This window comes from Urocampus carinirostris, chromosome 15 (assembly GCF_059441175.1).
Source record: "Urocampus carinirostris isolate Australia breed hairy pipefish chromosome 15, RoL_Ucar_1.0, whole genome shotgun sequence".
Classification (NCBI taxonomy): domain Eukaryota; kingdom Metazoa; phylum Chordata; class Actinopteri; order Syngnathiformes; family Syngnathidae; genus Urocampus; species Urocampus carinirostris.
The window spans coordinates 9,325,854-9,352,126 of record NC_142363.1 but is presented as its reverse complement, the minus strand read 5'-3'; the positions used below and the strand labels follow the sequence as shown (position 1 = coordinate 9,352,126).

Sequence of the window (26,273 nt, the reverse complement as noted above, 5' to 3'; positions counted from 1 at the left end):
TACCTATAAGTTTGAAGCCCTAAATCTTGCAAAATGTCCAAATGTTCTAGGGGGACAATACTTTTGCAGGGCACAGTTTATACGGTAATTTGTAACGTTTGGGGTAAACGACTTTGTAAATGAAGTAAGTAGTAACTTTATTTACTTGTTTTTCATTCACACACCCAACACTGTCTATGACGAGACGGACATTGGTTGTGTAACCGAATGATCCTGGTGTGACATCTAACATTATGGCCTCAGCAACAGCAGCAAGCATCTGAAGGGAAAATCAAATTGATGCTCCATTGACTATGTCAGCACACAATGGAAACCCAGTTGAAGGCCCTCCAGGCACAGCTGGTTGTTTAATGGAGCCACCATAGGTCGCAAATGAAGTCACTATTGGCCACTACTGCCTTACTTCCAGGGAGACTGTGATGATTTTTTTAAGACTGAAGTGGAAGATGAGTTTCCCATAAAATATCTCTCTCTACTCTGGACAAAAAAATGGTAGAATATGTGCAGTTTCGTGGGTTTTATTAACAAAATAGACCGTATAATACCTGTTTTTTTGGAAACAACTTCTTATCACAGATAACTGAAACAACTTTGCTCATTTACATCCCGCTAGATTATTAAAATATATCACTGTATAAGTCACGATTGCACGAGTTTTCCAACTATATTCGTTTTATTATTCAATTATCACTATTTTGATCATCACATTTTTCAATTAGTTGTAATGAATGCACCTTATGCGTATCCATCTATTTGAATGAAGTATTTACTTCTTGTTGTATTCATTTGACGTCTCATTCTATGAATTCTATTTACCGTTGACAGGGAGTTCTTCCTTAATCTTATAATACCACCTGGTCAATTTAAATTGGATACAGTCTTAAAGGTCTGTTGTGAATCTTGGACTTTCTGACTTCGTCTGGAAAATCCCCTTTCATTTACGTTTCGTTCTTGTCAAAACACACCCCTTTCTTATAAAACAATGGTCAGCCATTTTTGGGATGCTTGTTTGGCAAGGACATTCTGTTAAAAAGACCAGAGTATTCTGTTTATTTCTTATTTTGTTACAATATGAATAAAAGTCTTCAACAGAACTGCTTTCTTCAGCTTTTGATTCGTCCTCCAAGTCTCGCAGAACCATGGTTGTTTAACAGCGCATGCAGCAGGACATGAAGCATCCTTTGCCTACAGTCCTCAAAGTGCCAATCTACTACAAATTGATATTAAATGGAACTGGGCGAAATTGAACAAAAACAAAATTCTGGGGTTTATCTCGCTCAGTGCCAGTGAAAGTCTGCTAGACAATTGAGGGTCCAAAATGCCAAAGTTTGAAACTCATAAATTAGGAAAGGAAAGACTAAAATAAAAATAACTAAATTAAAACAAAATATAAAAGATATGGCTAAAATCAATTGATTTTTCTTCTGCAGTCCACTGGCTTAGACATAAAAGTAACATGTGAGAGATGGACTATTACCAATCACAGCTTTGAGTCAGAGAGGATGATATTGATGGCACTGATAAAGAGTTGGCACTGCTGGCGTTGGACGGGGTCGACGTGGGGGGTTTGGGGTCGGAGCACATGCAATCAATGCACACATCCTGTGAGGCCAGTATGTAACAAGGGAGAACCTGGAGCAGTAAAGCCAGACAAAACAATCAGAATACCAGAGCACACAACATCACGGATTATTGCTTGGAATCTATGCAAATTTAACACTGGACCTCCATGGGGTAGCACCACAAATGCAGCGGATTCTGTGGATATTGCAACGTGCATCATGAAGGACAGCAGAGGTGAAATAGGATCCCCAAAATTTGTAAGTACTGTCGTATGAAAGGTTAGGTGTCCCTGATTATTTTCAAGATTTTCTTTTATAAATCATTGGTAGTTCCCAGCAGCAGACCTTAAGTTAAATATAGCCTGCGCTCAGAAAACGCTGGTCTACTAGTGATCCCAAGAGCCAAGAAGATATCCGCAGGTTCGAGAGCGTTCTCCATCCGGGCCCCAGTGCTGTGGAATGCTCTTCCCCCTGGAATTCGATCTGCAACCTCAGTGGAAATGTTTAAATCTAAGCTTAAAACACACTTCTACTCTATAGCATATGAATAACCTATATTTTATGTTGATAATATGTGTATTATTTGCCCTCATGTAGGTTTTAGATGAGGGTATGGTGTCATAATAGTCTGTAATAATAGTTTGCAATAGTCTTTGATCTGTGCAGTCCTTTGAGACTCTTTGTGATTAAGGGCTATACAAATACACGTGACTTGACTTGAGAGAGAAACCCAGTCATATTTGAGAAGTGAAATGAAGTCTAGAAAATTTACAGCAAGTTTGCAAAAACAAAAGTACAAACAAAAGTAGGCTGGTGCATAAATTTGGGCACCCCAACAGAAAAAAATACATGAATATGAAGTAGTTCCTCCTTTTTCAGAAATAACAGCCTCTTAACTAGCGGTTCTCAACCCTGTTGGAGCTACTGAACCCCACCAGTGATTTTTTCAAATACTAAACATATGATTTTACTACCGCTGCACTAAACAAACCATGCAGAACGAAACCAACACTGTGCATGAGCTCACAATAAATTAGGCAACTGCAAATCATTGTGACCTTAGCTGTTGACATTGAGGGACTAGTCCATATGTGTGGCTCCACATTCTAGTTCTACTCTCATGTCATTTTTACAGCAAAGTCTGTTCATTTTCTTTTTTTTGTTTCCAGCATCCTTAAAAACGGTAATTCATCAAGATATTCTGTAATAAAATGGTAAAAGAAATTCCAGGGCTTCCTTGGCAATAACTGGATACGTTTCCATTTGTTGACACAAAAACATTGAGAGCATTGTTGTTCTGAAGAGTTGCTGTTGAACCTGGTTCTGCAATGATATCATCAAGGTATTCATCATTGACTTCTGCTGCTTCATTTTAAAACATAAATGGACGTCTCACCCATACTGCATAAGGGTCGTGCGAGGAAGTACCCGTTGAAAGACTTTGCAAGCATATCCAAGTGTGTGGAAATATAGATGCATAGAAATGTCCAGACACATCTTCAATGTTACTTACATATTTCTCAAGAAGGTGATAGTTTGTGAACCTTTGTGGAGCATATTTGCCGGACCACCTTCTTTTTAGTATGAATTGAAACAAAAAGAAAGTAATTACAAGAGGGGCTATGATGACATTAGAACGTTGTCTCACTCCTAAGCATTCTAAATTCTCCGCAGACTTGAGATTGACCAAGCAATGACACGTGATCATCTGCAGCCATTTATGACCAAGCAAGGTGTGTCATACCATATAGACGGGATAAGTCAGTGTGTCTTTATTACACCGGCAGAAGCTCCAACAAACTCCTAAGGTTTGATAAAACCCAGGTTAAGAACTACTGCTTTAATTGCTGCCAATAGCTTCAAATGACTGAAATTGACTGAAAATGATTGAATTGAATGAATTCTGATTAAAAGAGGTGGCACCGCAGCTGGGTGGTTAGCAAGCAACCCTACGGTGCGGCAGGCCAGAGTTCAAGTCCAGCTACCACAGGAGCCCCATGTGGAGTTTGCATGTTTGCCCCGTGCCTTTGTGGGTTTCCTCCGGGCACGACGTTTTCCTCCCACATTCTAAAAAACATGCAAGTCAGGTTAATTGGCCAGTTAAAATAGTGTGAATGAGCAAGTGAGTTGTCTGTGCCCTGCGTCTGGCTGGCAAGCACTTCAGGTTGTCCCCTGCCCACTGACCGAAGATAGCTGGGACGGGCTCCAGCACCCCCGCGACCCTAGGGAGGATAAGCAGAAGAGAAAATGGATGGATGGATAGATGATTGAAGGTATCTATTATCATTTTTGACGAAAAAAATCTCCAGTTCAGGACAGTTTGATGGTTTCCAAACAAGGACAGCCCGCTTTAAATCAAGGCAAAGATTTTTAATGATATTCAGATTTGGGGACTGGAATAGTCATTCCAGAAAGTTGCACTTGCTTACTTGTTGTTCTGCATGAATATCTAAGTAGAATTTGAGAATTTGGGTCTAATCTTGTTGAAGTATCCAGCACAACTTCCACTTTGTTATAGATTCCTGGAATCTGTGCGGGCTTCAACTTGAATGAGTTTGCCATTGGCAGCACTGGCCAAACAGAACCACAGCATGATCGGACCACAAACAAATTTTATGTAGGTCACAAATGTTTGTTTTGGTATGCCGTGTTCTTCTTCCACCATGCATATCACACCTTTATGGTCCATTGTTCATGGCCCTTCACTGCCTGGGTCTTCGGGGCACCACTGAGGATGCAACTCTAGACAACTGACGATTCCTGGCCTGCGTTTGGGTCGTGGCAAAGTTGGCAACATTCCATTCCTTGATGTTTTCAGCACTGTTCTTTTTCCGTCTTACTCTCTTCCCGCCGTTTTTGACTGTGCCTTGCAGAATGATCTTGCCAGTCTTATAGACCCTGTGAGGTGACCATGCTGCTGCAGTTTTTATCTGCGCACAGTTAACTACGGTTCTTCAACGGGCCCAATGTGCCTTCTGATGATGTTTTATTTGTCACAGCAGCTATGTATAATAGCTGATGCCTAGAGGTTTACTGCAGCATCGCATCTCCATGGCCTGGATTTTCCTTTCCAGCTTTGGTGTGAGAGTCAATGTCTCGCAAGCTAGAGGAAGATGGAAGTAACTGGCGCTTGCATGAATCTGAACATTGATTTCACTTGGATGTTTTTGACCCCTGAGGTGGGTTTAAGTCAGGCAAGTGCGACTGTAGTTTGAGCTATTCTGGCCATGATTTCTTGTTCTGACCCCATTTCTGATATGACAGCTCTAAGATATTTAAATCCAATACCACATCTTGTTCCTTCAAAATGACTCCATTTTAGTTTTATCATTCTGCTTGAGGTATTAGATAAGCCAGTTGTATTCTGAAATAAGGTGCTGTAGACTGATAAAACTAAAATGGTGTTGTTTTAAAACTTATTTGATGTAAATTACTGTTATGAATTTTCCATCGATTCTCGAATCTTGTCGGTGTGCTGTTTTAACATATTTGCGCTCTGCTCGTTTTTACAGAAACGCTCAAATGCCAATTTGAAACAGTGAAAAATCAAGAAAAAAACTGAAACTTTTTGAAGTGCCCAACTTTTGGCAGATGGACTGGACGATATTTTAAGGCCTTCATTGTAATATGAAAGATTAATTTTAGTGCTGCCCGCACAAATTTTATATGTATGATACCTGCCACTCAACATTGAAAGAAAGGGAGATAGTCACCGTTGTTGATAGCACCTTGCATATGACTTTTGGTGAGTTTTTGCCTTTGAGCCACGTTTAGTAAATATCTTTTACCTTCCTGACCTTGGTAACAAATCACATTTCTAAAGGTTTTGCTTGCGCTCTAGTAAAGTTAAATCACATTTATTTGTATAGTCCTTAATAACGAAAAGTCTCAAAGGACTGAACAGGCTACAATTACAACATCCCCTCATCTGAAACCTGCCCATGTAGAAGGAAAAAGTCAAAAACATCAAAATGAGAAACCTTGAAAAGGAGCCACACAAGAGGTATTCCCCTTTAGGGATGACCAGGCTGCAATAGATGTTGCGTTGAGTAGCAATACACATAGTCAACATCAACAATAAACAAAGGTGATAACTACAATTTTGGGCTGAGTTTAGCATAAAAGGTCAACCATTCAGTTGGGGTTGGACCGGGCTTCTCTCTTGCTTTTTTTTTTTAATTATCCACCGGCCTTATGTTCTATGTTTCTTTTTCTTTGTTGAGGATCTGCGCAGCATGCATGCTCGACGGCTGCTCTGCGCTTGAGTGCGCCGGGTGGACTCAGGCTGTTTTTTTATGCTCGGTCTTACCTCTACTCTGGATGATATTACATATGTCAAGGTTCAAGGCAATGTTTGAGAGCAAGTAACGACAATGACCTGGACCAACAATAAAGATCTCAGCAATAATTTTTATAACAAATTCAAGCATTGTTTCTATTCATGTGTAAACATCAGTGCACAGAGGTGATTTGTTGATCAAACTTCAAAGTGAATTATGTATTAGTTAAAAAAATAATAATCCTTGGTGATTTAAGCAATATTGTGTTTATGTTGAAATATAAAGTTCGTCGAATATAATTTTAATAGAAATTTTAACTTGTGTAAACAAAACAACTTTAAGGGTGCTGCACATGATTTGGAAGTTTTCTACTTATTTATCTTCTGGCTTTAGTCATCAATGTAGCTTCTGTCAAGCTCATGTTGCGCTTGCAAGTACATGCATTCCTTAGACGCGCTTGAAACAACTCTTATTTTCTCATCTGTTTTGGGGCTTGGGTTGGCGTTCGGAGTGTATCTGAAAAAGGCCGTTTGTTGCTTTTACCATTTTCATGCTACACTAACAAAAACATGTGATGAAGAGCATAAAGTCACTCTCCAACCTATCCATCTCTCCTCCATACCTAATGTGTTGCAGGTCCCAAACAGCGTTGCTAAAAGAAAGATAAAAGCAATTTTTAAAAATAAATAGTTATGTTACGTTGCATGGAGTAGCGCACACACATACTCAGCAGGTTGACTGGTGAATAAAAACAAAACAAAACAAAAACACGAGACAATGTCGTTGACATATAGAGGTTGGCTATAACACTTTCAAAAAAAGTCTTTCTTTGAACTGTTGCTTGAAAAGCGCTTGTGACACCAAATCAAGTATGTTAAAAACAAAAAAGTTACCAAAATGCTATGTTTCATTCAGCAGGAAAATAATATACAATATCAGGTACGCAAAAAAAAGACCTCGGAATAGTAAATGGTCTGCATTTTTCAAGTCCCACACTCATACACTGATAGCAATGACAGCCATGCAAGGTTTGTAGACCTATTGTACATAAAGTTTATCAGCTTTTATTACAAAGTTCAGCCTGAATTCAAGAAACCACGAGACCGAGGTGCGAACAAGGGTTGGGAGAATTTTCGAAAAAGGCTGTTAAAAACAGGATAAGGTGCAAACTGAAACTTTGAGAATTGTCTGATAATACAAAAGTGTGTAAACGGTGGAAACTGAAGTTGTGGTTTCCTGTTGTTCTATACAACGCCTGAAAAAAAGGTATAAAAATCTTGCTTTAAATGTCATAGAGAGACAAATTCTATGATTGTCCGATTCAAGACTTTTATCGCGCAGGTCTCCAGAATATATTCTGCCAATAGAACTTCTTGAGAAACATTTACCACCATTCTCCTCACACGAAGTTCAATGAACACGCAAAGGACAAGATCAGAATCCACGATCCTTCTTTAGTGCCCACCTGCTTATCGTAGTCATTAGGGGATCAGTGTCTTGCCTCAGATCAGCAGGGAATTAAATCTGCGAACCTTTAGGTCCCAAGATGAGCACTCTACACCCTGATCTACTGCAGCCCCAAGATACAGCAGCGTAACTCTCCCAAAGCATGATTTTATAGAAGTTTGAGAGTTGAAGTACATTGACTAACTGGCTAGCAGATAGGGAGACATCAAACAATTTTGAGTTTGTAAAGAGATCAAGAGAGAGAGCTGTTTAAGGTGGATCTGCTTTTGAAACTTCAGGGCTTTTAAGCTTCAGTTGAACAGCGGTTTCCCGCAGTACCATGTCCGACGTTTCAATTTAAATGACACATTTAATTGTCTGATTTCAAAATCAGAGAGTAACAAGCCAAATATATTTGAACTCAGATGTAAAAATCAATCTTAAATATTCTTTCTACCTCCGTCTGTCTTGTGTAAAAGCCCCTGAGTGTGTGTTCTTTCTATTTTGTAGGGGTGGGCGATACTGGGCATTTTGGTATTAATCCGATCCAAGTAACTATATGGTCGTATTGATAGATACGATACTTTTTGCCAGAAAATGTCATCATCGTTTAATAATTGAACCCTCGCCCTTGAGTTTGGTTTAGAATTCCGATAAACACATACTAAATAGAAATATTTTTATTACAACTGTTTCTAAACAAAAGCAAAACCAATCAAACCAAAAAAGCAGCAATGTAACTAAACTAGAAACAGTAAATAACAATGTCAACTAGAGAACTAAAATACCTTCTATTGTACAATATTTTGAAAATAAATTCAGTAATGCAGATAAAGTGTTAATTCTAATTGGCTATGTTGACACAGTGACAACATATTTATAAGTTTAACTTCACGCATAGTCCTTTTTCCGTAGTCAGATAAAAACATCCCGACTGCATTGCGTCTTGCTTGTTTCTGCCATTTTTAGCTGCTTGTAGGGTTGGGCAGATTTGGCACTCTTTTATGCCTGGCAGGCAGGATGCAGCAGCAGGTCATGTGCTAAAAGTGTGCCTGTCAGTCACACACTCAGATATAAACTTAAAGAATGGCCAAGGGCGGAAGGTGGGCGTGAAACGGGCTGTGCTATCAACATAGAGAAGTGGTGCTTTAAGGAAATGGTTGGAGGAGCGAAGCATTGATCCCAGGACAAATGTATTAATCCAGTCCAAGTACTTGCTTAGTACCGATAATATCGATATTGTGTTCGATCTGCCCAACTATACTATTTAGCTCCATCCTGTGCTTTCAATGTGAGGATCCAGGCAAATCAAGCCCCGCCGAACAAATGGCCCGTGAGTTGAGACCCCTGGTATAGGAGAAAGGTTGTCGAACTGGTGAGGAAAGCGGGCTCTGTTGTGGGCACAGAGCTGGACAGCCTGACAATTGTAGCTGAGAGACAGGCACTGAAAAAGCTGCGGTCTATCATGGACAATTCATTACATCCACTACACAGCATCATCTCCAAAAAGAAGAGCACCTTCAGCGACAGACTGCTCTCAGAGTCTTGTTCCACAGACAAACTGAGGAGATCATTTATTCCTCATGCCATGAGGCTCTTTAACTCCACCAGGGGGAGTAAAAGCCCACATTAAACCCCACCCCCACATTTGCATATTACCCTATTTTTATTACAGTGTGTATTTTATGTAGCTAAATACTCTATATCAACACGTTATATTAGGTATTTCTATATTCTATTTCTTTTATTTTATTATTATTTTATTTTTCAACACAAGGATACTGCTGGAAGTGTGAATTTCCCTACGGGGATGAATAAAGTATCTATCTATCTATCTATCTATCTATCTATCTATCTATCTATCTATCTATCTATCTATCTATCTATCTATCTATCTATCTATCTATCTATCTATCTATCTATCTATCTATCTATCTATCTATCTATCTATCTATCTATCTATCTATCTATCTATCTATCTATCTATCTATCTATCTATCTATCTATCTATCTATCTATCTATCTATCTATATCAGGAGACCAGAACAGACCAGGAAACCCCAGAGCATTCGTTACAGTTCTTTATTAGGGAAGCGTACAGGGCTTAAGGGAGACGTGATGTCTGTCAGACGTCAGCAGCGGAGCCGGGAAGAAAGCTTCGGATCAAGTAGCCAATTGGAGTGCGGAAGTCAAGCAGGTCAAGTTTACCGGGGCTGGAGAGGAGATCGAAACGTGGGACGGAAGCTGGTCGGGACAGAGGCAGGCAGAAACAGATAAAAAGAGTTCTAGGTGAAACAGGTAATCAGGAGAGTCACACAGAGTTACAATCGTATCCTCCGACGAAGAGGTCTGGGCGCAGCGCGCTAAAGAAGGAAGCTCAGCCAATCAGAAGGCGTCCACATGATTGCTCCAGGTGACCAGGGCTAGCAATCATGACAATCTATCTAATTCCTGTCCTGAACTTTTGAGAAAATTCCCTCTTTCAACCCATCCATCCATCCATCCATTATCTGCACTGCTTATGCTCAGTAGGGTCGCGGCAGATTTGGTGCTGGAGCCCATCTCAGCTGTCTTCGGGTAGTGGGCAGGGGACACCCTGAACCGGTTGCCAGTCAGACGCAGGGCATGCAGGGACATACAATTCACTCGCTCATTCACACCTAGGGACAATTTGGACTGGCCGATTAACCTGACATGCATGTTTTTGGAATGTGGGAGGAAACCAGAGTGCCCGGAGGAAACCCACGCAAGCACGGGGAGAACATGCAAACTCCACACAGGTGATTGGATCTCATGACCTCAGAACTGTGCCGCAACCACTGCGCCGCTGTGCTGCCCTCTTTCAACCCATTTGATTCAAATAATCAGCTTACTAGCCAAGGGAACAGATATCTGATAACGATCTTGAGCATAGACCCCATTTCAGCCTACGCCGTCACCAGATCACCACAGGATGCATGCGAATTGTTGACCAAAGACAGCAGGAGTAGGAGTACGAGTTTGAACGGAGTAAAGGAAAATGTGAATGTTGAGTTTAGTGTTTAGAGTCACAATTCACAAAAACAAGATACCCATCTGTTGTGTGTACGGGTACGCAAACCCCAATTAAAAAAAAACACACACACACTTTTACCAAGAGGTAACAGGCCTTTTCAAAAGCACCATATGAACTCGGGGCGGCAGGACCGAAGACATCTTAAAAATATCGTTTGTGAAAAAGTCCGAAATTATGTCATGAGTGATTACATTTGACCCATTTTTTCAGAACAATCCAAACTTTCAATATCTGGCAATATCTATCATAACTATGTATTAAGACAATGTAAAAACAGTTTAAAATAGATTTTTTTAAAAATGGACTTGGATTTTTCAGGATAGTAATGAAGTCTAGAACAGGAACTGAACATGAACACAACATAAATTGGAAATATGAACTGCTATAAAAACCTACAAAATAAGTTTTTAAGTCCATATATAGTCCACTTTTTCACCATGACCAGGCGTTTTATGGGCCTGTGGGTGAAGCAATTCCTGGAGACAAGAGACTCAGGACCGCAATTCCTTGCCGCTTTGACAATCAAAACTAATAAAGTAATGTTCAAAGGATTTGAATGATTTTTAAATGGTTACAGATAACCAAAATGCTTTACAAAATACATTACTTATTAAGCCCTGTATGTGTCTTTTCTTGCCTGTGATTGGTCCGTTGCCACACGTGGATGCTTGCAAGATTCCATTATGGGAAGTTTCTGCCACATTGCGGGTGTTTTGAAAAACAATTCAGATTGAATTTAGTATTCTTTCTAAGCGCGTCTTCTCTTCTTCAAAGAACCATTTGGATTATTTCTTTAGCCCAACGTGGCGGAGTTATGGTAATTTAAATAGCGCTCGTCAAAATCAGGGGCATCGGCGCCCCCATGGTAATAGGAGAGATAAAAATGTATTTTACTCATTACTTTCCCGGGATATGAGGTGAAGAAGTCACCCACAAACGCTCCACAAAATGGCCTAATCAATGTGTAGCGTCGTTCAAAGGAACTTGACATTGATCGAGAACCCCCAAATTCAACCCAAGCACCCCCAAAATGTATATCACTTTTTTAAACTCCATTTTGTTTAATGAAGGACTGGATAGGCTTAGATATGAAGAAAAACACTCAATTAATAAAAAGTAAAACAAAACAAAAATTTGAACAATGCAGCGTCAGAAATATACCACTGCCTTGAAATGGTTTAGTACATTGGTTTCGTAGTAAAGCATCATAGTATTTCTTCAGTAGTATTATCTAAAGCAGAATATTTGTAGTATATCTATAGTATTACTGTAGTATTTTTGGAGTTTTATTTTTATAGTATTTCAATAGTAGAATTTTTGTAGTATATCTGTAGAAATTTCGTGGTATTGCTTGAGTTGTATTTGTCTGGCATTTTATCGTATATCTTTAGTCAGGTTTTTGTAGTTTTTCTGTAGTTATAATTTAGTAGTAATATTGTACTTTTATTTTGCAGTATTTTGAGGTATTTCTACAGTTGTATTTTTGTAGTATTTTCGTAGTATTTATTTGTTAGTAAGTCTGTGGTATTTTTGGAGTACAGTATATCTGTCATAATATTTCTGTAGATATGTTGGTAGTATTTATGTAGCAGTGTTTTTGTATTATAGTGTTACTGTAGTGGTATTTTTGTAATATAGTGTTACTGTGTTGGTATTTTTGTAATATTTCTGTCAAAGTACTTTTGAAGTATTTCCGTACTAGTATTTTTGTATTATTAAGCATTTTTTAATATTACTGTAATTGTATTTTTGTAGAATTTCTGTTGTAATATTTCTGAATTAGTGTTTTTTGTGTCATAGTATTATTGTAGCAGTATTTCTGCAGTACTTGTACAATACTATTTTTCTTATCAGAATTGAGATGAAATAATATTTTTACCCTTTTTATAGCACAATACATCCTTCCATTTTCTGTAGGGTCGCTGGGTTTTTGATCACTGAATTTGATTCAGTTTGGCAGTAAATTTGATTTAGTTTTGTAGTAATTTTGTAGTATTGTTGCACTTTCCCACATTTTCTAACAAAAATATTCATATTCCACTTGTGTTCTTATCCACCCAGAATGTCCCTTCTATCCATTCCACAATGCTGCCAGCCTGAAAATACCCACATAACCTACATAAACACCCACATAACCACTTGACTAAAAATGTGTCAAATTACAGTACTCATAAACCTCAGTACAGAGGTACCTCTACTTACGAGTTCATTTAGGTCTGGGTGTAGCTTTGTAACCTGAAACATTCGAGACACCTTTTAAATGTAAAAGTGCTTATCCGTTCCAAGCCCCGTAAAAGTATGAGCCTTTTTTAAAAAAAAAAAATCATAAAAGAAAATCATAACAGGAAACAAATTCAGGTTAAATTTAGATTATTGCCAATAAACATAAAACGAGAGGCACATATTGTAGTCGAAGTCACGTATGCAAATAAGGTCACGTTTTGTGGGGACTGAGCTTGCAGTGTGTGCTGTAGGAGGCGGAAGAGTCCAGGCTAGTGTTCGCTGATATAGACAATATTATACAGTGGGACCTCGGATATCGCGGTTAATGGGGACCAAAACCACCCGCGATAAGTGAAAATCCGCAAAGTAGCGGCGCACCTTAAAAAAAAAAAATAAATAAATAAAAAAAAAAAAATATATACATGTATATATATATATATATATATATATATATATATATATATATATATATATATATATATATATATATATATATATATTTTATTATTATTATTTTTTAGACACGGTTAATGGGGATCAAAACCATCCGCGAAAAGTGAAGATTTGCGAAGTAGCGACACCCCTTCAAAAATGCTTAAAAAATATATATTTTCTATTTGTTTTATTTTTTTTTAATATTTTATTTTACTATTATTATTTTTTAGACATGCGAAGCTCTAAACCCGTGAACATGGAACCACGAAGTAGCGATGCCCCTTCAAAAATGCTTAAAATGTTTTTATTATAATTTTTTTTTGGGGGGGGGACTATTTTCTTTTATTATTATAATTTTTTTAGACCTGCGAAGCTCTGAACCCGCAAACGTGGAACCACGAAGTAGCGACGCCCCTTCAAAAATGCTTAAAAAATATGTTATTATTATTTATTTTTTTTCTTTTTTAATTATTTTGTTTTATTATTATTATTTTTTAGACCTGCAAAGCTCTGAACCCGCGAACATGGAACCACGAAGTAGCGATGCCCCTTCAAAAATGCTTTAAAAAATAATAATAATAATGATTATTATTATTATTTTATTTTATCATTATTTATTTTTTTTAGGCCCGCGAAGCTCTGAATCCGCGAACATCGAAGCGCGAAGTAGCGAGGTCCCACTGTATTGCAATGCCCCTTGTTGGGAATAACGCCGTTATAAATAGGAAACAGCGTTAGTTTTTCAGTTGCGGAGTAATCTAACTACTTTTTTCTGTCGCTACCATTACTGACAGTCAAAGCGGTTTACTGTGGCTGCAGAACGGCATCGTCGGCGTTCTCCGCAAACTTGACGCCGTGCTTAGCGGCGCAGTTTTCTGCTTCTCTCCGAGTTGTTTGCGTCTTTTTAGGAAATGTAACCATTGAAAATAGTAACTATCATATAGTTTGTGATTACAAATATAGTATTGACTAATGCGCCGAAAGAAAAGGCGATGAGGGCTGAGTTGCTGGTGCCGCAAGCGACTCGTGTTGTTCGCGAATGAAACGTCTCGATGAGCCGGTTCTTGGAAGTGAACGAAGGGAGCCAGCTTCCCACCAATCAAGAGCTGGTTCCCAAAGAGATACCTTTTTTCCCCTTATGGTCAATATGCATTAGGTGTTGTTGACTTTGAATTTCTTCTGCATAAAAAGTTAACAAATTTTGTACTTTAGCTTTTTTTTGTAAATTTATCAATATTTCAATTCAATTTCCTGTGTTTTCAGTGTTAGTGTGTTTATATAAATTGGTAAAGTTCATTCTTTTTTCCTTGCCCAAACACCCAAACAAGTTAAGCACCTCAGCACCCAATTTGGTCATACTTTCGTCCCTCCTGATGAAACGGGACACAAGAAAGCGGCTATGTCACTCGGATTAGGGTGACACAACACACTCTTCTGTTCAACAGCAGGGCCCGACAGCTTTCACTGGTTTACCCCTGCCGCATCATACTGGTGCACTGCCCATCCTTTAGAACACGTCTAAACATCCTACTATCCTTTTACAACACCTCTCCACTCATTCCTAACACCAACAAGGGCTCTAGTTTCCTAGAGCTTTTTAGTGGTTAACTGAGTCTATTTAACCCTGCATCCAATAATTAACTAGGTAATAACATAGTAACAGCATAGCAACAACATAATAAGTTGTTATTTGAGAAGTATATATCAAACTGGGGACCCTGGACGCTAATTAGAAACAAAAAATAGCTCTCAGCCTGAAAAAGGTTGGAGACCCCTGCCTTAAATATGTTTGTTATCTTACCGCCTGTATGTCCCACCGCTCCAAGTAAAATGATATCTGAATGGGTTTCCTCACTGTGCTCTGTTTGATTAAAATGCAGCTACAGTGGGTGTTTTACAAGAGGTGCCTGGCTTTTGTAACATCCAGTGGACATATGTAAAACTGCAAGCCATTGTTTGAGGCCATGGAGCTCATTTATCTCTAGTGCTTCTCTCAGCAACAGAAATAGTTGTTTTCCTTGGTAACTAGTTACTTTTACTGCAGAGTAGTTTAATTACTAACTCAGTGACTAAGAAATCATTTTTTTAAAGTAGCATGCCCAACACTGGTAATGTCCCTACGTGTGGTAAAGAAAGCACCAAATAATAAACGTCATGTCCACTCAAAGTGTCCACACACAACACACACAAAAATAACAGATATTATACTATGAATGGGATAGCAGGTGCGCTGCCCAGATTGCCGTCAGTAATACGTCCAGTTTTCTTTGGGTGGGCAGCACGTGTCGTTGGGTGGGGCACTGCCTCCCTCCATGGTAACAGCCTAACGCAATGAAGCCATCGTCGAACCGCCATCTTGTGTTTTATAGAAAACAAAATTACTTTTAAATTACACTTCACACTTTAGACATCGCGATTTTCACTTTCAAAACTTAATGTACGTATTCAACAAATGTTTAGCCGTCTTTATGACTGAAATGGGGTCGCATAAAAACACCCACCAAACTTTTTTTGTCAAGGAAAATAAGAGACAGGAATCGAATCCTCTGTTCACAACAATTGTTAGAGAATGTCATCCCACAGCGCAACAAACCTTGCACGGGCGACATGTACCCTCTAGTGGTCAGATTTGCGACATGCACGCTCAAACACATCAAATTGGCTTCTTTCTCATAAGGTCAACATGAATAAATATGATATTACAACATAAATAATATAAAACTTGTGACCATAAACATAAACCTAAATAGTGTTAGAGTCATGTAGGTACTATAAATTCTATATACTACACTGAATATCCTCACTAGTGTCTGGGGGGGGGGGGTGGGGGGGTGCCGACAGTGGGCAGAGGACACCCTTAACGGGCACACAGAGACAGACAACTGACTCCCTCAGTCACACCTAGGGACAATTTGGACGTGCACGTTTTTTAAATGGGCTGAGCGGCGGATGAGCTGTTAGCGTGTCTGACGCACAGTTCTGAGGTCATTCGATCAAATCCAGCTACTAGCCTTCCGTGCGGAGTTTGCATGTTATCCCAGTGCTTTTGGGCACTTCGGTTTGGTCCTGCATGCCAAAAAACATGCAATAATGTTACTCAAGTCTTGTTCTTGCACATGTCGACTGCACTACGTTTAATGCTCAAATTGCACAATGTCTGACCATTTCCTTTTTTTGCACTACGATGTCTATGCTTGCACCAATGTATATGCGGACTATTTTTGCACCATGATGACTTTGCACCAAATGCAATATTGCACAACCGTTACGATACAACGTTATCACGACAACCCTGTATGTAACATCCCACATGCTGACATTGTTGTGTAAATACCATGTAAATTATAACTATAGCCTTATTCCCCTTGTTTTATAACATTATCTTCTCTGTTCCTTTATCTTCTTGCTCATACCCTCACTATGTGTAAAACTGGAGTGTCATGCCCAATTTCGTTGTCACAATATGTTAGCCCATTTGTAACAATGACAATAAAGGTATATTCTATTCTATTCTATTCTAATTGGCCTGTCCAACTTGTCCTTTGGTCTGAATGAGCAAGGAATTGTCTGTCTCTGTGTGTGCTGTGACTGGCTGGCAACCAGTTCAGGGTGTCCCCTGCCCACTGCCCGAAGACGGCTGGGATGGGGTCCAGGACCACCGTGACCCCACTGAGAATAAGCGGTGGATGAATGTTATTTTGAAATGTGGGAGGAAAACGGAAACCCACACAGGCACGGGAGAACTTGCAAACTCCGCACGGGGAGGTTGTGGTAGGAGACAGTGTTCTCATTTGCCCACGTCTCTGCGTCCTAGACGCAAAATTTTCTCTGGGGATGCATAGTGTCAAATCAACGTCAATTTTTTTTGACACAAAATTGCCATTATTACCCGATTACTTTTTTTTAAACAAAGATTTACCGCACTCCAACCCTTTCGTCAGGCTGATCTGCCATTGTTGTTTTGGTCCCGCGGTTCGAGTTTTCGTCTGCACGCCGATCTCGGCAAACGAGATCTCGTTGCTTCGAGCTTACGTCATTGTTGTGGTGGTTGTCATCAAGTGAAAGAGAAGTATGCCTCTGAAAAAGTTAGTATTAGGTGCCAATTAACACAAAATTGATAATTTCTTCAGTGTCAGTAATAAGTCGAAACATAATGCAGAAAGTGATAACGGCAATAATTCCGGCACGAAAAGACGGTGGAGAAATCCTTCGGAAGATCGCGGAGGCAAAGAAAACACGTGTGTTGAAGCGAATTATTCGACGGAAGAATACTCCCAGCAAGAAAAGGACTTTTCTGCCAAAATGGACTAAATTATATTCCTGGTTACGCTATGAGGAGGATGATAACGGAGGCAACATGTTATTTTTTGGATAATGTACAATATTTTTGTGAACTGAAAAATTTTGAAGTGATAACTGCTTTGTATTACCAATTAACTGTGATGAATAAAACTGAATGAAAATATAGATTAATATAATTATTTCAGCAATATTATTTGTATAATGTACAATATTGTTGTGAACTGAAAAATCTTGAAGTGATAACTGATTTGTATTACCAATAAACTGTGATGATTAAAACTGAATGAATATATATATTTATATTATATATTTGTCGCCAATTTACAATTTCAACCCCAATAACACTACATTTTGGGGACCCGTAGATCTCTGTTGGGACCCATAGATTTTTCAGCATGCGAGTCCCCAGGACCCATCGCTTTTCAGAGGTAAAATGAACACTGTAGGTGGAATTGAATCCTAGACCTCCTGGGGCTGTGCGCGAACCACCCAGTCGCCACAATTTGGCATCCCTTTAGAAACATGTGTAAAATACAATGTTTAGTTTTTTAGATTGTGATCAAATTCGACTTGGGACTAGGCAAGGATTTATGCTATTGTCCTAGCTGTTTTCCAGCTAAGATGCTCCACTCTTTTGCAGTATACGATTGGGAAAAGAAATCAGGCGAGAATCGTAGACTTTTATTTCTGCGTGATCCAACTTAGATTAGTAAATGTACAATAAGTAGCAGTACTTGTTTCTGATTATTTCAGTTTAGGACAAAATTTCAGAGTGTTACCTATCAAAAGAGACCAAAACTGTCCATATTCTCGGTTTTAACTGTTAAAGAACAATCAATTGACTCTTGGTACGTCTTGGATTGAGATTTCAGGTGAATTTTACTGGATTGTCAAGGGGTTAAAAAAAAAACGTTTCATTTCTTTTTTTGTATTATTATTTATCTGTAATTTGCTTTTGAGTGAAACGTAATTTAATTTGGGGAACTGAAAGTTTGATTTTGTTGTATCTATAAATTACATCAGGCCTTTGAGAACAGCCATTCCACTGATGTGGCCTTCGTTGAATTTGAGTTCCATACCCCTGCTATGCACTTTACACAATACTATACACTATATATACTGCTGTAGTCAGGCAAGTGGTACAACACAGAACCTACAGTATTATTATAAAACATATTTTAGATTTTACTTTCCATTTTGCCCTGTTTACCTTACTACTACAATTGTAATATTACTAGTTAGTAGTAGTTGGTAGTTAAGGTACACTTTATATTCATATTACAGTTCCGTGAAAAAGTATTTGCCCCATTCCTGAATTCATTTTTTTTTGTTTTTTGCATATTTATCACTCAAAAAAAGCTTCAGATCATCAAACTGTCATGATGACCGATTAATTTCAACTGTGCCCCCTCGTGTTACTGTGTACCTGACTTGTTAACCTGACTGCCCATTTTGCACATCTGGTTAGCTACTCTTCTTGCACTATCGGCACTATGGTAAAATACTATACGTAGCCAAAATACAATACAACTTTATTTATATCTGTACATTCAAGGAAACTGTGGGGGTCAGATGCATCGACATTTCGTTCTGTATACACGTGTACTAGAATGACAATAAAGTAGATCTGAATCTGAATCTGAATCTGAATCGTTTGGCGCCAGCCGCTGCTGGCCTCCTGATTGTTTCCCCGTCCTACTCAGCTCAGTCCTTTCACTTGCCTGTTGTCAGTCCGTCAGCCAACCTTTGTTCCTACAAGGCAAGCGTTTTGACTCTGACTCCCGTCAGTCCCGCCTTTTTTTACCCGTTTTCCACCTGTCTGTTCCTGATTTCCCCGTTTTTCTCCGGCTACGACCTGTTTTTTGACCCCGACCACGTTTTGATCTCCTGTCCCGGCTTACACCTCTTTTTTTTGACCCCGATCATGTTTTGCTTTCCTGTCCCGGCTAACGACCTGTTTTCGATTCTGTGAGTGGGTTGCCTCCCGCGTCCAGCGAGCACCGGATCGCGGGCGCTTGCTTTCCTCTTTATCTCAATAAACATGTGGTTAACGTTACGCATCTGGGTCCTAATTCCGTCCTGGTCGTGACACAAACGAATTTTAATATCACACAGAGACAAACCAAAAAAATACGAAATGCAGTTTTGAAATGTCGATTCAATTTATGAAAGCACAAGATTTTTGTTTTTCCTATCGGGCCCTATGTGATAACGTAATAGTCCCCCACCACCTATTAAATCACCAAGTAGCTGTGACTTACCACAGCGGAGCTCAATTCCACAGTCCAGACCCAAAATTGATTCCCACCAACTGTGTTGAATCACAAAATCTCAAGAACGCAATTGACAAAGAAATCCCAAATGAAATAAGAAAAAAAATGATTGAAATCTATCAGTCTGAAAAAGTCACAAAGCCATTTCCAAGGTTGTAGGGCTCCGGCGAACCAATGTCAGAGCCATTATCCAAATATGGAGATAACTGGGAACAGTGGAAAATCTTTCCAGGGCTGGTCGACCAACTATGAGAACTCCAAGAATGTGACAAAGGCTCATCCAGAATGGCTAAAAATAAATAAAATATAGGTTCTGCAGTGGCCAAGTCAAATCCCGGATTTAAATCCAATTGAGATGCTGTGGTGTGACCTTAAACGGGAATTTCACGCGACAAAACTCTCCAATATTTGAAATGAGCCAAAATTCATCCAGAGCATTGTTAAAGACTCATTACCATCCATCCAATATCTGCACCGCTTATCTTCAGTAGGGTCGCGGGGGTGCTGGAGCCAATCCCAGCCATCTTCGGACAGTGGGCAGGAGACACTCTGAACTGGTTGAAGACTTCTTACCAAATATCGTCAATAGTTGATTTCTGTTATCCCTGCCAAAGGTTGGCCTACTCGCGATTAGTTTCAGGGGGGAATGGCTTTATCTCATAGGGCCAAATACGTTTTCATTTTTTTGGGTGACTCAATAAATGAAATCAACGATTAAAACCAGCATTTTGTATTCCCTGGGTTTTCTCCGTGTGATATTAAAATTGATTTGATGATCTGAACCATTTTGAGTGATAGATATGCATAAAACAGAAATCAGGAAGAGCGAAAATACATTTTAACGGCATTGCATTAGAACTAAGAATGTGAAAAGCATCTAGTTCGAAACTCAAAAGTACAGTTTTTATTTATAATTGAAGCAGGGGTCTCAAACTGGAGGGTGCTGGAAACATAGTCTAGGTGATGCAAGGCCGCATCAGGTTCTTCACAAAAAAGCTCTGATAAAAATATTAATTTTTTTAACACAGTGCCAAGCCCTGACTTTATAAATTGCATGAAGAAAAGGTGAATAAGCTCTCCGTCTTTTGTCCCATCAGGCCCAGGACATGCAGCAGTAAAGTGATGAGAACTTAACAATGGGTGACTGGAACCTACTGGGAAGTATCCTGGAAGAAGTCCACATTCATTCAACCATCGTGGGCAAGATATGGCTAACTATGCTCTTCATTTTCCGCATGCTGATCCTGGGAGCGGCTGCTGAGGACGTATGGGACGATGAGCAGTCTGAATTTGTCTGCAACACTGACCAACCTGGTTGCAAGGCAGTCTGCTACAATCGTGCCTTCCCCATCTCGCTGATTCGCTTCTGGGTATTGCAGGTCATCTTTGTGTCTGCTCCCTCAATGGTTTACATGGGTCACGCGCTCTACTGCATCAGAGCACTAGAGAAGGAGCGCCATCGGAAACGGATACAGTTGAAGGAGGAAATGGATGAGGCAGAATTAGACTTGGACCAGCATAAACGAATTGAGAGGGAACTGAAAAAACTGGACGAACAACGAAAGGTAAAAAAGGCCCCTCTTAGAGGATCCCTATTGAGAACCTACATCATTCATATCCTTACACGCTCTGTTCTGGAGGTGTTCTTCATCCTTGGACAATACAGTCTTTACGGCGTACAACTTGACCCGCTGTTTAAATGTGAAAAGCTCCCGTGTCCCAACACTGTGGACTGTTACATCTCCAGACCAACTGAAAAGACCATCTTCATGATTTTCATGATAGTTATTGCTGGAGTTTCACTTTTCCTCAACATTCTGGAAATATCACATCTCGGGATCAGGAAAATAAAAATGGTCCTCTCTGGAGACAGATACAAAGCAGATGACATTTTAACTTTAAAATCCGCGAGGAAAGTGTCATCACATCATTGTGTGATGAGTCATGTTTCACCTTACAATGGACCTTTGACTCAAACCTTCAATGTAATACAAGCAAAAGACATAGAACCTCCGAATTACTCCGGGCTCAAATCAAACCTTGAGATTGCTCTAAGGAATAACAGCATTGCTCATCTGGACCACTTTCAGAGTAACTACATCTGCCCTCAGCCCAGAACTCATCACCAATCAACACAAAGTGTTGCGGTTTCCCAAACTAATCAAAGTTTGGAAGTACTCACAGCAATAGTGGAAAACCATCACGGTTTTGAATCTGTGATGTCCACAGCTGAGGAACGTGCATCAAACCCTCGCAAGGATTCCCATCAGAGGGAATATAGCGAAGCAGACCATTTGGAGGGTCTTCTGTGCCACAGTGCAACAAAAACATCTTCTGCTGAACACCTTGAAGAAGATCGCAAGGGCTCAGTGGGGAGTGAGGTCCTTATACCCAAACAGAGGAAAACCAGCTACATGTTCCGCGCACCATCCGAGAGTTTTTCATCAGTCAGTCGCTCCACAAGTTCCTCCTTGCATTCTTCTGAAGAATCGGACGAACTGGGCTCACTGCAGGGGGACACTCTAATGATGCCACCTGCTGCAGGAAGAAGAATGTCAATGGTAAGTGACAAAACAGACAAATATAGCACTTTTAATAAAAAAATATGATTGATAAAGTGTGTATTTATTGCTATTTATGTCTTTGTTGAAGGTAAGATTTCTATAGATCTAACTAAGTTAACGGGAACAATCGCAACCCAAAGTCTAAATTGATTACCGTAAATTCCGGACTTCAGAGTCCGATCGTATTTAAAGCCAATCTTTAAGGAACCATAAAAATCACGTCCATTTCTTACCTTTGGAGCCCACTCACCTGGCTTCGACCGCCAGGGGAGTTTGGCGTCAATGCCGAGAGAAAACACAAACAGAGTGGCATAGCAACCATACTGTGGAGAATAGTGCTAGATTGCAACACAGACATAGAAGTTTTCTGTTTGTCATTGGAAGATGATATGAACCCTAACCCTAACAGTACCAGACCAAAATGCATTTGCTTTTTATCGTTCGTCAAGGATTAAAGGAAACGTCTGCAAACTGACATTGATAGCGATGATGCGGGAAGCAAAGTCTAGCGTTTTTGACGGATAAGAATTCGAATGTATGAATTGAGGACTTTGTGGGTCAAAATGTTGAAATATCGTTCATAAATATTGAGTGAATTACTGTCAAACCTCCTGTTTTGCTCCTGTTTTGTATTGTATGAATCACTAGGATTGTCAACAAGCTCCTTATAGCTTGGTAATGAGCTGATAATATGCATCACACGAGTTGAAGAAAGCATGGTGGCGCAGTGGTTAGCACGTGTGCGGCAGTTCTGAGGTCATGAGATTGAACCTCCTGTGTGGAGTTTGCCGTGCTTGCGGGGTTTCCCTCCGGACTCTCCAGGTTCCTCCCACATTCCAAAAACATGCATGTTAGGTTAATTGGCCGCTCCAAATTGTGAATGAGCGAGTGAGTTGTTTGTCTCTGTGTGCCCTGCGACTGGGTGGCAACCAGTTCAGGGTGTCCCCTGCCCACTGCCCGAGGATGGCTGGGATGGGCTCCAGCACTCCCGCGACCCTACTGAGGATAAGCGGTGCAGATAATGGATGGATGGATGGATGGAGGGATGAGTTGAAGAAGAGAGACCCCCAAAAAGAAGCAGGACATGCGGCACTCCGGACCGGGTTACCCACCTCTGCTCAACAGCAATGATTTAAAAAAATAATGCTTTCCATAGCTGTATGTAACTAAATCTTGCTGAACATTGAAAATGATTTCTTATTTTGTTTCTAAATGTTTTACTGTGAGGCACAGTAGCTAAACTTTCCCATTTTCCTTCTTTAGAGCGTGTTTCTGGATATTTCATCTATCATGAAGAAGTAACCCGACGGGCTCAAAGTTGTGACCATGGAATCTATGTGGTATCAAAGAGTGAGCCATCCCTGACAATGGAGGACTTGAGTCACATGGCTCGCAAAGTACACATGAGTTAAGAGAAGCACCTTAACCTGCATGCAAGTGGGCATACAGCAGGATTATTTTTCTATATCTAGACACACTGTGTTGACTTCATGTGCTGGTAAAAAACATCACAAACATTTTGGATTAGGAAGCGCATTTTGAAAAGGACATTTGATTGCTTCTGTATAATGGACTTTCTTTTGTTAATGCGATGTGGTTACACTCCAGAGTTATTTACTACTGCCGGATAAATGAATCTTGAAGCATTTGACTATGGCAGTGGTGGGAAAACCACAGCCCATCAGGCATTTTAATGCGGCCTGTCAAATAAAATGGTAAAAATATAATACGAACATCCAAGTAAAAGTGTTGGTTTTTTTGTGACTCCTTATTTTAAGTGCCCCTTCATGAGCTCACGTAAAATCTATATATTTCATTGGGGTAATCGTGTTAGGGTCTGGTATGCCTCCTTCCACCAGAGGGCGCCAACCGGGGTTGGAACTAGGTGTGTCCACTCACCAACAGGGTTGGGTAGGATTACTTTAACTTGATTACTTTCAATTACTTTTGGATTATTCCAATACCAAATATGCTAATAAAAGACAAATGAAACAAAATATGAATAAAATTACTAAATTTTGTGCAGGCTTGGGGAGTGACGGAATACAGGGAACGGCAAAAATGATGTTGGCAAGCTGTTTGGATTTATTTTCATTTTGTTTCTGTCGCATTTTATGTTAGTTTTGCCGGAGATCAAAGATATCAAAGCCAGGTGAGAAAGCTTACCACGTGTTGTGAGTCATCATTTCATTCATATTTAGTTTATTTTGTCTTTTATTAGCATATTTGGTATTGGAGTAATCCAAAAGTAATTGAAAGTAATCAAGTTAAAGTAACCCTACCCAACCCTGCACACCTGTCCCTATTTATCCTGACACTTTATATTGACATGTTGGACTTTTTCAGGTTTGACTGGATGTGTAATTTTTTTGTGCACCATTTTTCAGGGCATTCTGATTGGACGATTTCTTTGGTTATATAGTGTGAAATACACTGCTGGTCACTCGGGGACACTCTAACCTTACAAAAAGAGGGAAAAAAAGAGAGCACACTCTTCCCCTAGGGGGCAAGCTGATATAACAATATACATTAATGGCCGTACTTTTTTTTTTGCGGATTCCTTTGTCTAACGATTCCCAGGAGCAGGATGATTCATGTGATAAGCTAGCAAGAGGAGTTTTGGATACCACAGTAGTTCATTGTTTGATAACAGATAGGAGTAGCCCGAGAAGCAGCTAATGGCCTTAAAGTTGTAGCTTTTTAATTAGGGGCACACTTTTTCGTGATTAAGAACTTATTCTTGAACTTGAAGGTGATTGCCTCTGAAAACAACTCGAAATCATAAAACCACACACTTATTGAATATAAAAAATATAAACATATACCGTATTTTCCGCACTATAAGGCGCACCTAAAAGTCTTAATTTTTTTCAAAAGCTGACCATGTGCCTTATAATACAGTGCGCCTTATATATGCATCAAAATTAAGTCGCAAAGTCTTGCAACTAATGCAAGCAGCCGCCGACTAGATTTTCCCCCGAACGTGAAGTAGTCCGCGGTGTATGCTGGGATTTATATACCGGCGTTTCATTGGCTAACCAATGTGTCAATCATCATTTGAATCGATCACTATTGGCTAAAGTTATTCAGAGGTAAAGGGGGGAACCTTTTTATCATTTACAGGCTTGCATAGGCTAAAGGGACAAAAAAAAAAGCCTGCAATTGGCCGGAAAAGATGAACGTGAATAGCATGTTGGGTAGAACTACGGCATAGAGTAAACAGTATTTTACTATTCTGTACTGTATTTGTAAATATTTTACTCTCTCGGATTTACTACACTCACGGATATAAGAGGACCATGGTTGCACATTATTATTGAACACAACGACTTCGGTGAGCTACTCCGGCTATATATTTTCCCAGTATCTTGTTTCAGAGTGATATCGATGTTTCTGTGATGGGTCTTTTTTAAAATTAAACTCAATTCAAAGTGTTTATTGTCATATGCACAGTAAAGTTGCGAGCGAAAAAGAAAATAGAAACTAAGGAATGGTTGGCATTTCTTGAATCCCAAGACTTTAACCTTCCGAGTGATATTTGGAACGATGCATTTGAGTGACATCGTACGGACACCGCATGCGCACGTGTCTACGACACGTATTTGCATCTTTGCAAGCTTTCGGAATGTTAAGGGGGTAATAACTTTGATTGAACTATCTGTTTTGTCAATGTTCCCATTGTAGCGCCTTATAATCCGGTGCGCCTTATGTATGGAAGATATAGGACCAAAAACTATTTTTTGGGGGTGAGCCCTATAACCCGGTGCGCCCTATAGTGCGGAAAATACGGTAGTAGAAAAGCAAGAGTATAAGAGTATGTTGGGTATAAGAGTATAGAATCCTTTACAGTATTTATTAACAAAACCAAGAACCGCACACGGATAAGGGGGCACAGAAATAATTACACGTACAGTCTAAAATGTCAATGTAAAGGGTGACGATTCCAAACCAGGTTGGCGCTCTCTACTGGAAGGAGGTGTACCAGACCCTAACATTTGCCAACATTAACATAGCCTGTTACAATTTTCTGTATTCGATAGTTTTATAATGCATTTATTTTATTTTTCAGTTATTGCAAAAAGTACTTTTGAACTAGCCCTAGTCCATTTTGACACAAGATTAAATAGTATTTA

At 39.6% G+C, this 26,273-nt stretch overlaps 1 protein-coding gene across 1 annotated transcript; it reads left to right on the top strand.

Moving 5' to 3' along the window:
- Positions 1 to 1,630: 1,630 nt before the first annotated feature.
- LOC148351488 (gap junction Cx32.7 protein-like) lies at positions 1,631 to 23,842 on the top strand. Its single transcript, XM_088353765.1, has 3 exons — positions 1,631 to 1,820; positions 20,674 to 22,137; positions 23,404 to 23,842. The coding sequence occupies exons 2-3, from the start codon at positions 20,713 to 20,715 to the stop codon at positions 23,440 to 23,442; spliced, it is 1,464 nt and encodes a 487-aa protein (XP_088209891.1). The 5' UTR covers positions 1,631 to 1,820; positions 20,674 to 20,712; the 3' UTR covers positions 23,443 to 23,842.
- The last annotated feature ends 2,431 nt before the right edge of the window (positions 23,843 to 26,273 follow it).

What these genes read in the sequence shown, in the direction of transcription:
- LOC148351488 (XM_088353765.1), top strand. Translation starts at nt 20,713, where the DNA reads ATGGGTGACTGGAACCTACTGGGAAGTATCCTGGAAGAAGTCCACATT. An exon ending in CAGGAAGAAGAATGTCAATG is followed by an intron (nt 22,138 to 23,403) that starts GTAAGTGACAAA and finishes TTCCTTCTTTAG; the next exon opens with AGCGTGTTTCTGGATATTTC.